The 15085-nt window shown below is 46.0% G+C and overlaps 1 protein-coding gene across 1 annotated transcript in view; it reads left to right on the forward strand.

Moving 5' to 3' along the window:
* Positions 1–12771, forward strand: part of LOC121495254 — a 47293-nt gene extending 34522 nt beyond the window's left edge. Inside the window, exons 8-10 of the mRNA XM_041762492.1 lie at positions 1888–2009; positions 8779–8851; positions 9164–12771. Coding sequence (XP_041618426.1) covers positions 1888–2009; positions 8779–8851; positions 9164–9938 — 970 coding nt within the window. The 3' untranslated portion in view covers positions 9939–12771. The remainder of the gene's footprint in view (positions 1–1887; positions 2010–8778; positions 8852–9163) is intronic.
* The last annotated feature ends 2314 nt before the right edge of the window (positions 12772–15085 follow it).

Consider the following 15085-nt stretch of genomic DNA (forward strand, 5'->3'; position numbering starts at 1 on the left):
CTGTGTTGACCTGGAGACAAGAATTCCTTCTTCTTGGAACCTCAGCATGGCTCTTCCTACACTTATGAGTTGGGGTTACATCCCAATAAACCCATTGTAAATTGAACATACTCTAAGTCGAAAACACATTTAACACACCCCACCTGCCAAACATTGTATCTTAGCCCAGCCTACCTCATGTGTGCTCATAATACTTATATCAGCCTACAGTTGAGAACAATCATCTCACACAAACCCTGTTTGATAATGAAATGTTGAACAGGTCGTGCGATTTCCCAAACTCTGTACTGAGAGTGGGAAACGAGGGTCACAGGGGTAGGAGTGGTGTAAGTGTATCGGTCGTCTAGTCTTGTGGCTGCACGTGGCTGTGGCTGTGGCTACCTGGGAGCTGTGGTGCTGCCCCCACCCAGCTGAGAGAGAGAGAGAGAAGAAAGAGGATGGATCATACTGCGCATTGGGAGCCTGGAAGCAGATCTAGAGTCACAATTCCAAGTGTGGATTCTACTGAATGCATATTGCTTTCGCACAATTGCGAATTCAGAAAATTGTCAGTCAAGCCATCATAAACTGGGGACCATCTCTATTGCTCTTAAGGCTTTTACCTAATGATTAGGAGCCCACCCATGTTCTGCTTTCCTCACAGTATACCACTTTACCTGGTCATCCCATCTAAAATATACCTTTGCAGCAGCATCTGGGCTGGCATTTGAACAACAGCTGGGCACCAGAGCCCAGCCAGGCAGACACATAGCAGTGTGTCACAGAGGTCTAGGTGAGAAAAGTCAACTTTGCTTGGAAGAGAAGTTTTATTTGCATTTAGCTGGGGACAAGGATGAGCCGTCTGATGGCAATAACCTCCCCGAGGCACCCCTGGGCAGTCTGTGCTGGAAGAGAGGCTGTCCTGGGATGGGATCTACTAGCTGCTGCCGGCAGCTCTGCTTCTGTCTCGGAAGTCTTCTGTTGGAGGTCTTACTGCCTCTGGGGCTCGGAAAGAATGATAACCATGGGGATACTGCAGTTTCACCCTACCAGGTTCCATCCTGTGCTGTTTATGTTTCAGAATTAGGTGGAGGTTTGGGGCAGTCCTTGGGAAGGTGTTTTGCTTCTTATTTTACTGAGACTGTTGAAGCAGTCAGAAGGGAATGTCCACAGGTGTCCCCTGCCTCCCCCACCACACCCACCAACCTGTCCCTGTCCCATCTCGTTCCGCCGTGTGTTATTTTCAGTAGGAAAAACAGTCTCTCCTCCCCTGCAAGGGCAGACCCCTCCCTTTCCACCTTGGACCCCACCCCTGACCCCTTGCCTACCTGGGTCATCCCTTCAGCAGTCCTCATCCTTCTCCAACATCCCTGAACTGTTCTCTCCATGAGCTCCTTGTCCTTCGCCAACAGTCTTCTTTATAGCGAGTCCTCTTAGGGTACTAGACTTCCCCCAAACTCTTACCTGTTTGGTAAGAGTTTCTCTCCCTCAGTGGCAAAATATTTCCAAGTCAGTCTTTATACTCAGTCTCGAATTTCTTTTCTTTTCTTTTGAAGTCTATGTAATGAGGTTTTCCCCCTTCCCTCCCGTTTGGCACCAGTCCTCCAAAGCTGCACTTCCCTGAGTCTGTATCCTACATCCACAGCTCCTTTGGCAGCTGGGCCTGTTTTGCATCTGGAAGCCCTGTAAGACAACCACACACTCACTTTCCCTTGAACTGATGCCTTCATTTAGTGTCTTTGGTAGCATCACACTCCTGGTGGTCCTCCGACCCTCCTAACCACTTACTTTCTATCTTTATTGCTGTTTTTTTCAGTTCTTGACCCTATAGTGTTGGGGGAGCCCTAGGGCTCAGCCCTTGGACCACTTCCTTTTTCTATTTTTACTTATTCCCTTAACGATCTTCAGGTTTAAAAAGTCTTCAGGTTTGAAATACAGCCTAGACACTGATAAAAGCCAAATACACATCTCCTGGCTGGACCTCCCTGCCAACCCCCTGAGACTCCTGTATTCTTTGCCTACCCAGCATCGTGAGTAAATCCTATCACTTCTGCTCCAGAATACACCCCAGATCCAGCCACTTGTCACCACTTTCACTGTGCCCTGGCCCAGGCCACCACTCACCATGATCCTCCTGGCTCTTGCAGCAGCCTCCTCACTGGTGTTCTTGCTTCTTTTCCTTCTGTTCTCAACATGACACAAAGGTCCTATGAAAGATGCGTCCTCTCTCTTGTCATCTCTCTGCTCATCTCCTTCTTGATGCCTTGCTCATCAGCCCCATTGAACCCCCCCCCCCCCCCCCCCCCGCCTCCATTGTTCATCAGGCCTTAGCACTCTCCTGTCTCTGGGCCAGAGTCCTCCCTGCAGACACTTGCACAGATCACTTCCTTCACCCATGTCTTTATTTAGCTGACATCCCTTGTTCCCTGACAAACGCATTTAAAAACAAATAAAACTTCTTCCAACAGTCCTTAGTAGCTTCTTCTTTATCTTTTTTTCCCCTTACACTTACCATCTCCTTGTATACTATATGAGTGCGTATTTATAGAGTATTTTATACTTTGTTATATGATACACATATTTCTCTCTTTTTATTATCTATCTCCTCATACCAGAATTTAAGCTCAATGAGAGCATAGTTATTTTCTGCTTTGTTTACTGCTGAACTTCAGCTTCTAAAATGTCATAAATAGTTAACCTAATATTTGTTGAATGAATGAAAGCAGACAGTACCTTTCTAGTACTGTTTACCAGGCCGGATGCTTTTCTTTCACTCTTAAGAACAACAGGCATCCAGGGGCACCTGGGTGGCTCAGTCAGTTAAGCATCTGCCTTTGGCTCAGGTCTTGATCCCAGAATCTTGGGGCCCCCTGCCCCAACGGGGAGTCTGCTTCTCCCTCTGCCCCGCCCCCTGTTTATGCACACACGTGCACATGGTCTCTCTCTGAAATAAAATAGCTTTTAAAAAAAGAACAAGAGGCATCCTCTTTGGGAATTTGTATTTTTTAAAGTTTATTATTTTTTAGTAAGTTCTGTGCCCCACAAGGAACTCGAACTCCTGACTCGGAGTTCAAGAGTCCCATGCTCCAGCAACTCAGCCAGCCAAGTGCCATTGTTTGTATTTTGTAGATTCAGCCTCGGCGCATCATCAAATTATAAATCCTCACCCAGTAGTCCTCAAGGGATAGACCCAAGTCTTGTGAGAAAGCAGCCTAAATCTTAGAAGTCATAACGGTCTAGAACATAGCTCTGTAAGTACAACAGATTTTTAAAAATAAAGGGCAAACTGTTTCTCAAAAATGCCGTGTGGACAAGGAAGGAATGCTACGAAAAAGAAGGGTGATAAAGCTGCCTCTGAGCAAGTCTGAAGGAATGCTCTCTGTCTCTGTAAATCAATTTCCATTTCTGGATTTTGATATAAATGGAATCAAAATCTGTACTTTTTGGGGGGGTCTGGCTTCCTTCATACAACATAATGAGTTTGAGATTCATCCACATGAGTGCATTTATCAGTAGCTCACTCCAGTGCCGAGTGGTATTCCATGGACATCAAACTTTTTTTCTCCATTCCCCTCTTGGTGGACATGTCTCACATCCTCCTCATTACTGTAACCTGGTAATTGTATCTAAAGACCTGGTTGGAGTCGGGCTAAACATTTTTGGCAAGACTGCTTGACACATGATGATACATCATACTGAATTACATCAGAAGGCACAGTATGTTTGGTTGTGATCGGTAAAGCTTAGCATTTGATTGAGGGTGGTAAATCTGTTCTATCTTTGAATTTTGTGTTACATTCATCAAATTTTCTATTTCAAATGCATTGGTTTTTACTCTGCTTTTTTTCCCCCAATCTCCATAGCTATGTTTTTTTTTTTTCTTCAAATCACTTTACTCTCATGGCCTTTTTCCATTCCACATCCTCTGATTTTTTTTTAAGACTTTATTTATTCATGAGAGACAGAGAGAGGCAGAGCCACAGGCAGAGGGAAAAGCAGGCTCCCTGCAGGGAGCCCGACTAGGACTCAATTCTGGGTCTCTAGGATCATGCCCTGGGCTAAAGGCAACACTAAACCGCTGAGCCACCTGGGCTACCCTGATTTTTTTTTTTTTTCAAGCCATTCCACCATGTTCATCTGATTTGGTTTCGATAATGTTTATTCCATTGGTTGCCTTTTCTGTTTTTTCCCTAATGGCGTTGGACCCTTGATTCTTCTGCAGTCTCTCTTTTCAGGTAATTCTGTTCTTCCAGCTTTGATATTTTTCTTTGGTTAAGCATTCTCTTTAGTGCATCCTAGGACAGTGCCACTCACTTATATTCGTGGATGATAATAAAAGAAGGGTGCACTGAAGGTAAACCATTTGACTTCCTTCATTAGAAATGTCCTGCAGGGACATTTGGCTGGCTTGGTTGAAAGAACATGTGACTCTTAATCTCAGGGTCATGAGTTCAAACCCTAAGTTGGGTATGGAGATGACTTAAAATCTTACAAAAAAAAAAAAAAAGTAAGAAAGAAAAAGAAAAGAAAGAGAAAGAAAGAAAGAAAGCGTCTTGCTATGAGAAAAACATCAGCTGAGCTGAAAAGTATACTTACCTGATATGATTAATTCACATCCTGGCAGTTTCCCCACCCATCTTGTCCTGGACCAGCACCAGATGGCTCAGAGACTGGCAGCTTGTCGGTAGACCACACTTGGAATAGCCCCATCCTAGAGCTGGTTGGGGAAATTTTTCTTTAGCTCCTTGGCTAGGTATGTAATAACCATAACAGCTGCTAACATGTGTGGAGAACTGTTCTCAGCCATTTTGATCCTCATAAAAATCCGCAGGGAAGGTACTATAATTATCACCACTTTACACATGATGAAATTAAAGCAGAAAGATACCTAGTAACTTGGACCAAGTTACGCAGTATTTTTATAGCCAGGCATTGGGATTTAGGTTCAGGCAGTCAGATTCCAGAGCACATAGTTTTTTATTTTTATTTTTTAAGGATTTCTTCATTTATTTTAGAAAGAACATGAGCGGAAGGGGCAGAAGAGGAAGAGAGAGAATGTCAAGTAGATTCCCTGCTCAGTAGGGAGCCCGACGTGGGTTTGATCTCAGGTACCTAGGATCATGACCTGAGTCAAAACCAAGAGCCAGCCACTTAACCAATTATGCCACCCAGATGCCACCAGACCACATAGTCATAACAAAAATGAAATTGTCTTTTGCCTATTATTATTCTTAATACTTGTTTTTATTTCTTGCATTCTGTGTGCCTGCTTGCCAAGAATGCACATTTGTTATGCTGTTCTTTTCGCCCTACTCCTGTTTATATGGGGAATCCTATTGGGATCCTCTTTCACTAGATGAAAGGTGGGTGCATTCTGGACCCTCTTTTCTTATCTAGGACCTGTTGATACTCCTTTCAGAACTCCAGCTCAAGGGCTCCATTCTGATGGGCTGAGTTTCCCCACATAATTATTGCCATGAGGGGATGTCATTAGCTCAGTGGGGGCTGTCGGCAGTGGTGGCAATCAGTAGCTTCCATTTTAGATCTTTTCTGGGACAAGAGGTGGAGGTAGGGCTGTCACTCCTTCAAGTTAAAAGCACATGCACAAAAAAGTTTCAGTCTTACAGAAAGTAACTTGGCCACATCTATCATTATTACAAATGCATTTGTCCTTTGATACAGAAATCCCATTTGGGGAAATTATTCTGCAGACGAACCTGTACACATATGAAGTTATTTTTATACAAAGCTGTTCTCTGTTGCTTTGCTCCTAAAAGTAGTAGACTGGAAACAACTCACATACCCGAGAATAGGAAACGATTATGGCACAACCACGTGGTGGAAGATTTTGTTATAAAGAACAGGGAGGAAGTTACGTGCTACTGGGGAAAGTGCTGGATCTCTGGCTACTGCTGTTTTGTAGTGGATGTGTGTATTTTACATATGTATATATAAATAATGATACTTTTCTGTGATCAGGAAAGAAAAAAAGAATATATATTCATAAAGAAACAGTGGAAGGACATAGGAAAAACTGATGAAAGCAGTCACCTGTAGGAGGCCGTGGAGGGAGCTGGATGGATGGGGAGGACTCCGGGGATGAAAGTGAGAATTTACACCATAACCATTTTCTTTTTTTTAAGATTTTAAAAATTTATTTATTCATGGGAGACAGAGAGAGAGGCAGAGACACAGGCAGAGGGAGAAGCAGGCTCCCTGCAGGGAGCCTGATGTGGGACTTGATCCTGGGTCCCTAGGATCACATCCTGGATGGCGACGCTAAACCACTGAGCCAACTGGGCCGCCCTGCACCATAACCATTTTCAAGGTCATTAGTTATCTCAGCCACTACCTTTTCTTTAAAAGCAAATGAAAAAAAAGTGTATGCAGAGATGTTCCTGTGACCAATGATTTCACGTGCCTCTCCCCAGCGGCCACCTTCCGTCTTGTCCCATTTCATGGAAGGGAAGAAGGTGCTTTCACCCTGCATCTGCCTGTCCCTGATGGGGAGGGGACCTTCCAAAGGCTTCCTGGGCTTCTTCAGCCTTCCATGCCTAGCTAGTGTTGTGGGAAAGCCCCCTGGTGGATGGAGTCAGCAGCTCGGGGGCGCAGTTCTGGTCATGTTCTCTCTGGTCCTTCCCTCCTGAAGCATCCACAGCCCTGGATAGAGACCTTTTGCCCCTCTAGGAACCCCTGCGGTGGTAGGAGAGGCCAGCCTCCAGCACACAGCTTTCTGTGTCTCTTCCCCTTGGCCGCCGCCTCCCTAACTCCCTCCCTCCAAATTAGAAGGTTATAGTGAAGTTTCCAGACACTGTGGCTCACTTTATTCCCTTTGGGCTGCTCAGGGTGGGGCTGAGTAGGAGGGCTCAGGATTTGGAACGGCACCATCATAGACTTCTGGAGGCTTTTGCTCTTTTTTGCTGACCCGTATTTAAGAAAAATGTGACATAAAGTTGCAGTTCTATTCTTTTGTTGTTTATCTATATTCACGTCAAGAGATTTCGTCAGTCTGGCTTGACAGAGCATTTTACCCTAGTAGTTTGGGACACTCTTTATGAGTATCTGTTCTGTAAACCCAAGTGTACTTCCTGCAGCAGCCAGTGGTTAAGGTAATGGTGTTAAGTTGGTTTAACCAACCAAGTGAAGATCACTTGAAAGGATGCTATAAATAGATTCTTCCGAATGCTTTAACAGTGTTCTTTGGAAGTGTAATATAGTTAACATACAGCATTGCGTTAGTTTCATGCATACTATAAAGCAATTCAACAATTCTATACATCACTCAAAAATTATTTTTTTAATATACATACAGGAGAAGCTTCTTTCTGCAGCTTTGCAGAGTAGCACCTTTTCCCATAACACCACAACACAGTCTGCAGTGAATCCTAACCAGTGAAGAGAATCCAAGTTCATTCAGTTTTGTTATTTGAGATGGATGTATTAGCATTTTAGAATTATGCCTTAATGTACATCTTGGTAGGTGTCAGCATATACTGTGGATTAGAACCTAAAGTTGACATCATAAATGACAAGCAGTAGCTAGCAAGTCCCTCACTGCTCAAAGGCAGGAGCAAACCCTTTCGCTCTTTAGATACTCTAGAAAGAAATTCTCTGTGTTTTAACTTATCTTTTCTTCCCATCAGTTTTTCATCATTTTTGCTCAATGGTTTCTTCTAACCTTGAATTATTTTGGTATATATGAGCTATGTTATTTATGCTATTATGATTTTAAGCCTAATTAAATTCTTGAACTCTGGTCTTTCTTCATGAAAATAAATTTAAAAGCTCTGGAATAGAGCCTTTTTTAAAGAAAATAATCTTCTGATAAAAGAATCCCTCTTGAAACTGCCTATATAGGGGTTCTATTAACACCATTGCCAACATTATCTGAAGATTTGTTAACTAGTTTCGCATGAATCACTTTTCTTTCATAGCTGATGTAATTCTTCTACTCTGACTTTAGAATTTTTAAGATAACAGAACGAGGGGCGTCTGACTCTTGATTTTTGGCTCAGGTCATGATCTCAGGTCATGAGATTGAGCCCCACTCAGTGTGGACCAGACATGGGATTCTTTCTCTCCTTCTGCCCCTCCCCGCGCATTCTCTCTCTCTTTCTCTCTCTCTCTCTCTCTCTCTCTCTCTCTCAAAATAAAAATGAATAAATAAGTGAAGAAAATAACAGCATGAGGATGGGCTATAATGATTCTTTGTTGATTTCTCTGGTGAAGATCACTAGCCTTTGTTTCCAGATTTTATTCCCAAACCACGATGTTAATTTTTCCTGAAGTGAATCCTCAGTTTTCTGAAGCATTCCCAGGATTACCTAGAAAAAGGTATTCCTTACTATTCACAACCCTTATCATAATTGCCCTGCCAGCCCCAACACCAGGGCCTGACCCCCGCAAGGCAGAAGAGCTCCCAGCCAGTGAACCCCGGGTATCATTTCATTCGATGTTTCAGATCTTCCGTTGTGCTGACTTAGCAGAGCTGCCAGCTAGTCTTCTCTGTATTTGTGTTCTGTTTTGTATTTGTGTTTGATATAAAAATAAGTTTTGTATTTAATATTTGAATATTCTGTTGCTCTTGTTTTTGCTGTTTATAGTTTACACAATAACTCGATAATGAAGAAGTTGGATTTTAGCTCCATATGGATAGACTGGCATGGTACCCTCTCACTAAAATACCAGAGCAGTTGACTTTATTCTGGAAGTTTACAGTGCTAGCATACCGTGTAAGATTTCCAAATGTCTCCCGTTACGTTAAACTGACTCTGTCCCCGCCTTAATTCCCCATGGTAGTCCTTGTGAAGCTCCCAGAAGACGAGGGATTTCCCTTCCCCAAGATCCAACTGGCATTTCCTCCTGAGAACCTGTATGTTACAATCTCTTTGAGGTTTTCAGGTTGAGTGAAAAAAGTATCTTCCGTTTTTATTTATTTTTAAAAACATTTTATTTATTTATTCATGAGGCAGAGAGAGAGAGAGAGAGGCAGGAACAGGCAGAAGGAGAAGCAGGTTCCCCGTGGGGAGCCCGATGTGGGACTTGATCCCTGGGGATCACGCCCTGGGCCGAAGGCAGACCCTCCACCACTGAGCCACCCAGGCACTCCGTATTTTCCGTTCTTAATGTTTGGATGACATTCACAACATGTGTCTGCCTTGTTATTTCTTCTCTTTGTAGAATGAAAACAAGTGTCGAGAAGGAAGGAGCGCTCTCCATTTCTGACCGGGAGATTTATGATGGGTGTCGGGAAGTCAAAAATAGATCCCCGCCCACTCTCTGTCTCCTGGGGTCAAAGCCCCGGTGTGGAGGTGCGTCAGAGTCGTCCTGAGTCCGATTCCAAGAGACCTGAAGACCTGTCCCTGCGTGCTCTGCCGGAGTCTGGCCCCACGACGCTGCGACCTGCAGGCCAGTGCGAGGCAGCGATGGGCCTGGGAGAGACGACGCCGGGGGAGGAAGAAGAGGAAGAGGAGGAAGAGGTGTTCCTCAAGTTTGTGATACTGCACGCAGAGGATGACACAGACGAAGCCCTCAGGGTCCAGAGTCTGCTGCAGAATGACTTTGGCATCCGACCCGGCATCATCTTTGCTGAGATGCCGTGTGGTCGGCAGCACCTACAGAACCTGGATGACGCGGTCAACGGGTCCGCGTGGACCATCCTGCTGCTGACCGAGAACTTCCTGCGAGACACATGGTGTAAGTTCCAGTTTTACACGTCGCTGATGAACTCCGTTAACAGGCGGCACAAATACAATTCCGTCATCCCCATGCGGCCTCTCAACAAGCCCCTGCCCCGGGAGCGGACCCCCTTTGCCCTGCGAACCATCAATGCCCTGGAGGAAGACAGCCGGGGCTTCCCTACCCAGGTGGAAAGGATCTTCCAGGAGTCTGTGTATAAGATCCAGCAGTCTGTGTGGAGAGAGGCCAGGAGTTCTGTCCAGAGGCACTTCGTCTCCTGAGAGAGAGCCCACCACCCACGGCTGCCTCGCGCTCTGTGAGGCAGCACATTTCTGGCAAGGATTTGACAGAAGCCTGGGAGCATGACAAAGATTTGATTGATTCTGCAGCACACTGCATAGACTGAGACTTTTTGATGTCGTGTTAAACTTGAGATTGTCCGGCTTTCGAGAACGTTCCTCTCCCAGTTTGCCTGGCCCGTGAATTTTAGGCAGCGTATCTGTAGTTCACATTTCCTGTGCCAGTCCTTGAACACAGACTTCTGAGAGACGTTTTAAAAATACGACACTTTCATTGGGTTCTCAGAGGACACGCAGGAGGAAATGTCCCTGGAGGATCTGACCTCCCTTCCTCTGGAGGCGCCTCTCAGAAATGTCACAGTAGAGCACTACTGGCATTGTCCCCCCAGAAGCACAGAGGGCCAGCCGGGAACATTTAGAATGCTGAGCAATGATAAATGTGAAATTATGAGCAGATTTGAGAATGGGCGGGGCGGGGGGGAATCCAATCAACTGTTGTGCGGCTTTATGCTGGAATTTGAGTATTTGGGGACAGTGCCTACCACTGATGAGCCACCTGTTCAATGGCATTGTGGTTAGGGACTCCGGGGAGCCATGTCGTGAGGTCCCCTGGAGCCTGAAGCTCTTGTTAGGTCATCTGTAACCAGGGCTCTGTGTGCAGGGCTTCTGAAAGGTGTATGTGTCCCTGGCCACATGTTCTCCTCCATCCCTCTTATGGCAGCCTTTAAAAATTGCTCTCACTCACAGTGCTCTACCCCGGAGGTATTTCTCAGCTGGTGATAGGAGTAGCTTGGCTGTGTGTGTGTGTGTGTGTGTGTGTGTGTGTGTGTGTGTGTGGCGGGGGGGGGGGTGGATTATTTGTAGACTTCGGATGGAAGTGGAAGATGTATTTTGTCACCTCCTCTTCTGGGTCCCACACTCACAGCACACCAGAGAGGCCCACAAAGCCCCATTGCTTTCCCTCATGCTCTCCTGCCCTGGCTGGGGTTGAAGGAGAGCCCATGGGGTACAGACTGGGGATGGATGGAGTGTGAATCACGTCATGTTGTAGTGAGGAAAGCACCCACTGGGGGATCGGGAGACCCGGTTCCAGTCCCATCTCTGCCACGAAGGCTGAGTGTGATCTTCCCCTCCTTTATCTGTGAGATGAAAGGGTTGAATTGATGGATTTCTAAGGGCCTTTGTCCTCTCTCAGAAAGTGAACAACCAGGAACCAGAAAAGGGTACAAGCAAAAACAAAACAAACACAACAGTTTTGTAATGTGATGTGTCATAAGTTGCAGGAGGCTTTGGACAGGCTCACAGTGGAAGGATATTCGAATGCGTTGACAGCATAATTGATTTCTAGTGGTATCCGTTATACTCATAGTCACAAAAGAATTACAGCACTTGCTTACTCAGATTCTTTTAAAATACGTTTTTTTGTAAGGACCATTGAGCAAAGACGTTCTGCTTGGTTTTTCTTTCTCCTTATCCTCACTTCTCCGTGTCTCTTCCTATTCCTAGTGTCTGCTCTCTTCTTTCTGCATCCACCTCTTCATAGCCATGACCAAATGTTCCATGAGGAACTTCTGCGATCCTGCAAGTAAGTCAAACCTCTTACTAGTACTTACTGAAGAAGACTTTTTCATTGCACAATGACATTCTCTTTACTTAAAGTCTCTATCATAGTAGCTTCCTACTCACTTTTCTTTATACACACACACACACATATATATATCTCCAATTTCATATAGTTAAAAAACATTAACCCACCCTTCATGCTTACTACCAAAGTGGGAGCTACTGAGGCTGGATGGTGGTGTTTTTTTTTTGTTGTTGTTGTTTTTTTATAAATCTTTTTATTTGTTACCCTTGACTACACTTGATTATTTCCAACTCTAGGGAAGATTGTGGAAAAGTATTTTGAAAAAAGGCATTAATCTGTACTCCATAGAGCATCAGGCACAACATCTCTCATTCAATCTGGAGTTAAATATATTTTTTGTGATGATGAAAAATGTCACATACTGAATAACTGTGTTGACATTAACAGCTGTGAAAAGAATTATCAAAATAACTAAACTGAGGATGGTAAGAAGTAAAGGTGTGGCCTTAGTCATATGTTTGTGTGTGTGTGTACACGTATGTATAGATTAGACTTACACACACACACACACACACACACACACACACGGAATTTCTGTAACATTTTGCCACATACTGGAGAGCTTTTATGTTGGGTCCTCTCTGGGCCTCATCGCCCACCCTGGAGGCCCACAGAAGTGCTTGAGTTGTGCCTTATAGATCAGTTAGGATTCTTCTGGCCACAAGAAACAAAACCCAGTGCCACATGACCTATACCATAAGGTAAGCTTCTCTAACTTAACAAGAGGTCCCCTAAGATACGGTATCTCCAGGGTGTCCTTAAAAATCCCAAGGTCTTCTAAACAATGCAATAGTACTCTACCTTAAAAAGAAATAAAATTCCGATACGTGCTCCAACATTAGATGAACTTGAAAATGTGGAGTGGAAAAAAGAAGCCAGACACAAAAGCCAAACATAGTATAGGTTTGTACCATATGAGGTACTTAGAACAGGCAAAATCATGGTGACAGGAAGAGCAGAGGTGACCACGGGGTGGGAGGGAGGGAAGAACAGGGAGCCATGTTTCATGGGTACCGTGCTTTTCTTGGGATGATGAAAAGGTTCTGGAAACGGACGGTGATGATGGTTGTACAACATTGTGAATGTACTTACAGCCACTGAGTTGTATGGTTAGAATGGTAGATTTTATGTATATTTTATCACAATAAAAACCAGGTTCTTACCGCCTTTTTGTCCTGCCACCCTCAGCGTTCTAGTGGAACTCCTCTCAAGAGTTGTGCCCTGGCCACTCCCGTGTCAGGCACCATATATATGACTAGGGCGGCATCAGCCTCCTAAGGTGCTCACCCAAGGGAGGAAAAATATTTCCTCACTGCATTATTTAAAATTGCTCATATGTGGTGATAAGCCATCTGACTTGTCGTTGGTTTTATTATTATTATTAAGATTTTAGAGAACTAACGTGGGTGGGGGAGGCAGAGGGAGAGGGAGAGAGAGAATCCCAAGCAGGCTCCATGCCCAGCTTGAAGCCCAAAGTGGGGCTCGATCCCACAACCCTGAGATCACCACCTGAACCAAAACCAAGAGTCAGACATTTAACCAAATATGCACCACCCCCACTCCCTGGCACCCTGGTTTTATTATTTTTTAAAATTTCTCTCCACTTTCTCCAGGTGGACCCTTCCTTCTCCCCTTCCCCCCACACCCCCAAGCACCACTGCTATGGAGTCAGATCTCCGCGATTGGATCCCATCCTTGCCCTCTATAAATTGTCATCTTAAACAAGACAACCCCCCGCCCCCCGCCATCCTGCATCTCTGTCCTCATCCAAAATTAGAGATAGTAAGATAGTAATACCTCACTGGCAGGATTATTCTGAGGATTAAATGAAACAATGCATGTGAAGCACACACGTGGGGGGGGGGGTGCAAATGTGATTGCCTATGGCCCTACTTTTGGAACCCTGGCAACTCGTGGGGAGCAGATTTTAAAAAGAAAGCAGGCCTTGTGTCCATGTGCATTCCAGATCTCACCCCAAACCGAGAGGAAGCCCCCGACGGAAGAGTGTGTGAGCCGTTGATGGTAGGCGTGGCTGTGGACAGGCTGGTGCAGGCAGGAGGCAAGAGAGTAGCCCCGTGGCCGTGGCCAGTCGGGGAGTGGGGCCGTCTACCAGAGCCCCGGGAGCGCCCACCCGGAGCCAGGTCAGGGGACCGCCCGGGCCTGCCTGCTGCCAGCTGTGTTCTCCTGCTCCTACCCCACTGAAGACGTGGACGACTTTCACATACATTTGAATTTGCGGTGGGGGGGCCCTGTTCAGCTCAGCTCCCTGAGCGCTGAACTCCCTGAACTCCCTGAGAATTTAGCCTCGCTTGGGAGTTTATAGGCTGCATGAAGCTCAGACCCTTCTCCACTGGGGTGGGCAGAGTGGATGGCGAGCACAGAGCACTCCTCTGCTTTGCTGCTTCCTGTCCTAAGGATTTCTACCCCGAGTTCAAGGCTGCTGGCTGGGCATAATCCCCGGCCGGGCAGTCAGAGCTATTTCCCACTTGAGTCCTTCATTTTTCCAGAGCCTTGGAGTCACCCAGACCTCTCGCAGGGACCTCAGCGTGTAGGGAAGGGATCCATACAACTAGTTCAGAGGAGTTATGGACAACTTCCCTGGGTCCTCTTAGGGATCAAAGCTCGCTCCTAAAGCCAAGGCCGGTTACTCATGGTGGCCATCGTCCCACAGCCTTGAAAAAGCCCCATCAGTTCATCTCCAAGTAGAAAATCCTAAACTCATATGCAGATGAGATTTTGCCAAACCACCTCCCTCAGCAGAGGGCCTGCAAGGGAGAGGCCCAAGTGGTTTTCGCAGACTCAGTAGGGAGAAATCGGAGTTGGGTGGAGGGGTGGTGGCTCAGCAGAAAATATCCGACTGCGGGGCACTGTCCTGGTGCAGGTAAAGAAGCCCCACGTCACACGTCACCATCTTGAGTGCGGCTATTTCCCACTTTAGGTATCAAATCTGTTGACCCAAGGCTGGGCCGGGGCTGCCCAGGCAGGACATGTGAGAAGCTGCCGCCACAGCTGCCACTAACAAGGAGGTGGGGTTTGGCGTCGTCTTTTGTCCTGCATCTGTGCCCTGGTCTTGGTGTCCTGCCACCTGCCATGGGGACCGTCCCAGAACCGTGACTGTCCCTCTGCGCTTCAGGGAGGTCAGAAGGGGCCAGGGGGGAATTGCAGAAAGCTGCCAAGCACCTGATGAAGTGAAACCAGAGCGTCTGAGAATTGACATCCTTGAGCCAGTGACGGACAGGAATGAACGTGCCCAAGAGAATCCGACGCCCTTGAACCCCAGGATGCCAAGCAGATAGAAACTTTCGATTTTGAACTTTCCGTGGCCGGTAAGAACAATATACTGATAGAAAGTTGTGTATTAGAACACCTGGGAGGTTCAGTGGCTGAGTGTCTGCCTTTGACCCAAGTGATCCCGGGGTCCCTGCAGGGAGCCTGCTTCTCCCTCTGCCTGTGTCTCTGCGTCTCTCCCTGTGTCTCTCAT

The sequence above is a fragment of the Vulpes lagopus genome, chromosome 7, assembly GCF_018345385.1.
Source record: "Vulpes lagopus strain Blue_001 chromosome 7, ASM1834538v1, whole genome shotgun sequence".
Classification (NCBI taxonomy): Eukaryota; Metazoa; Chordata; class Mammalia; order Carnivora; family Canidae; genus Vulpes; species Vulpes lagopus.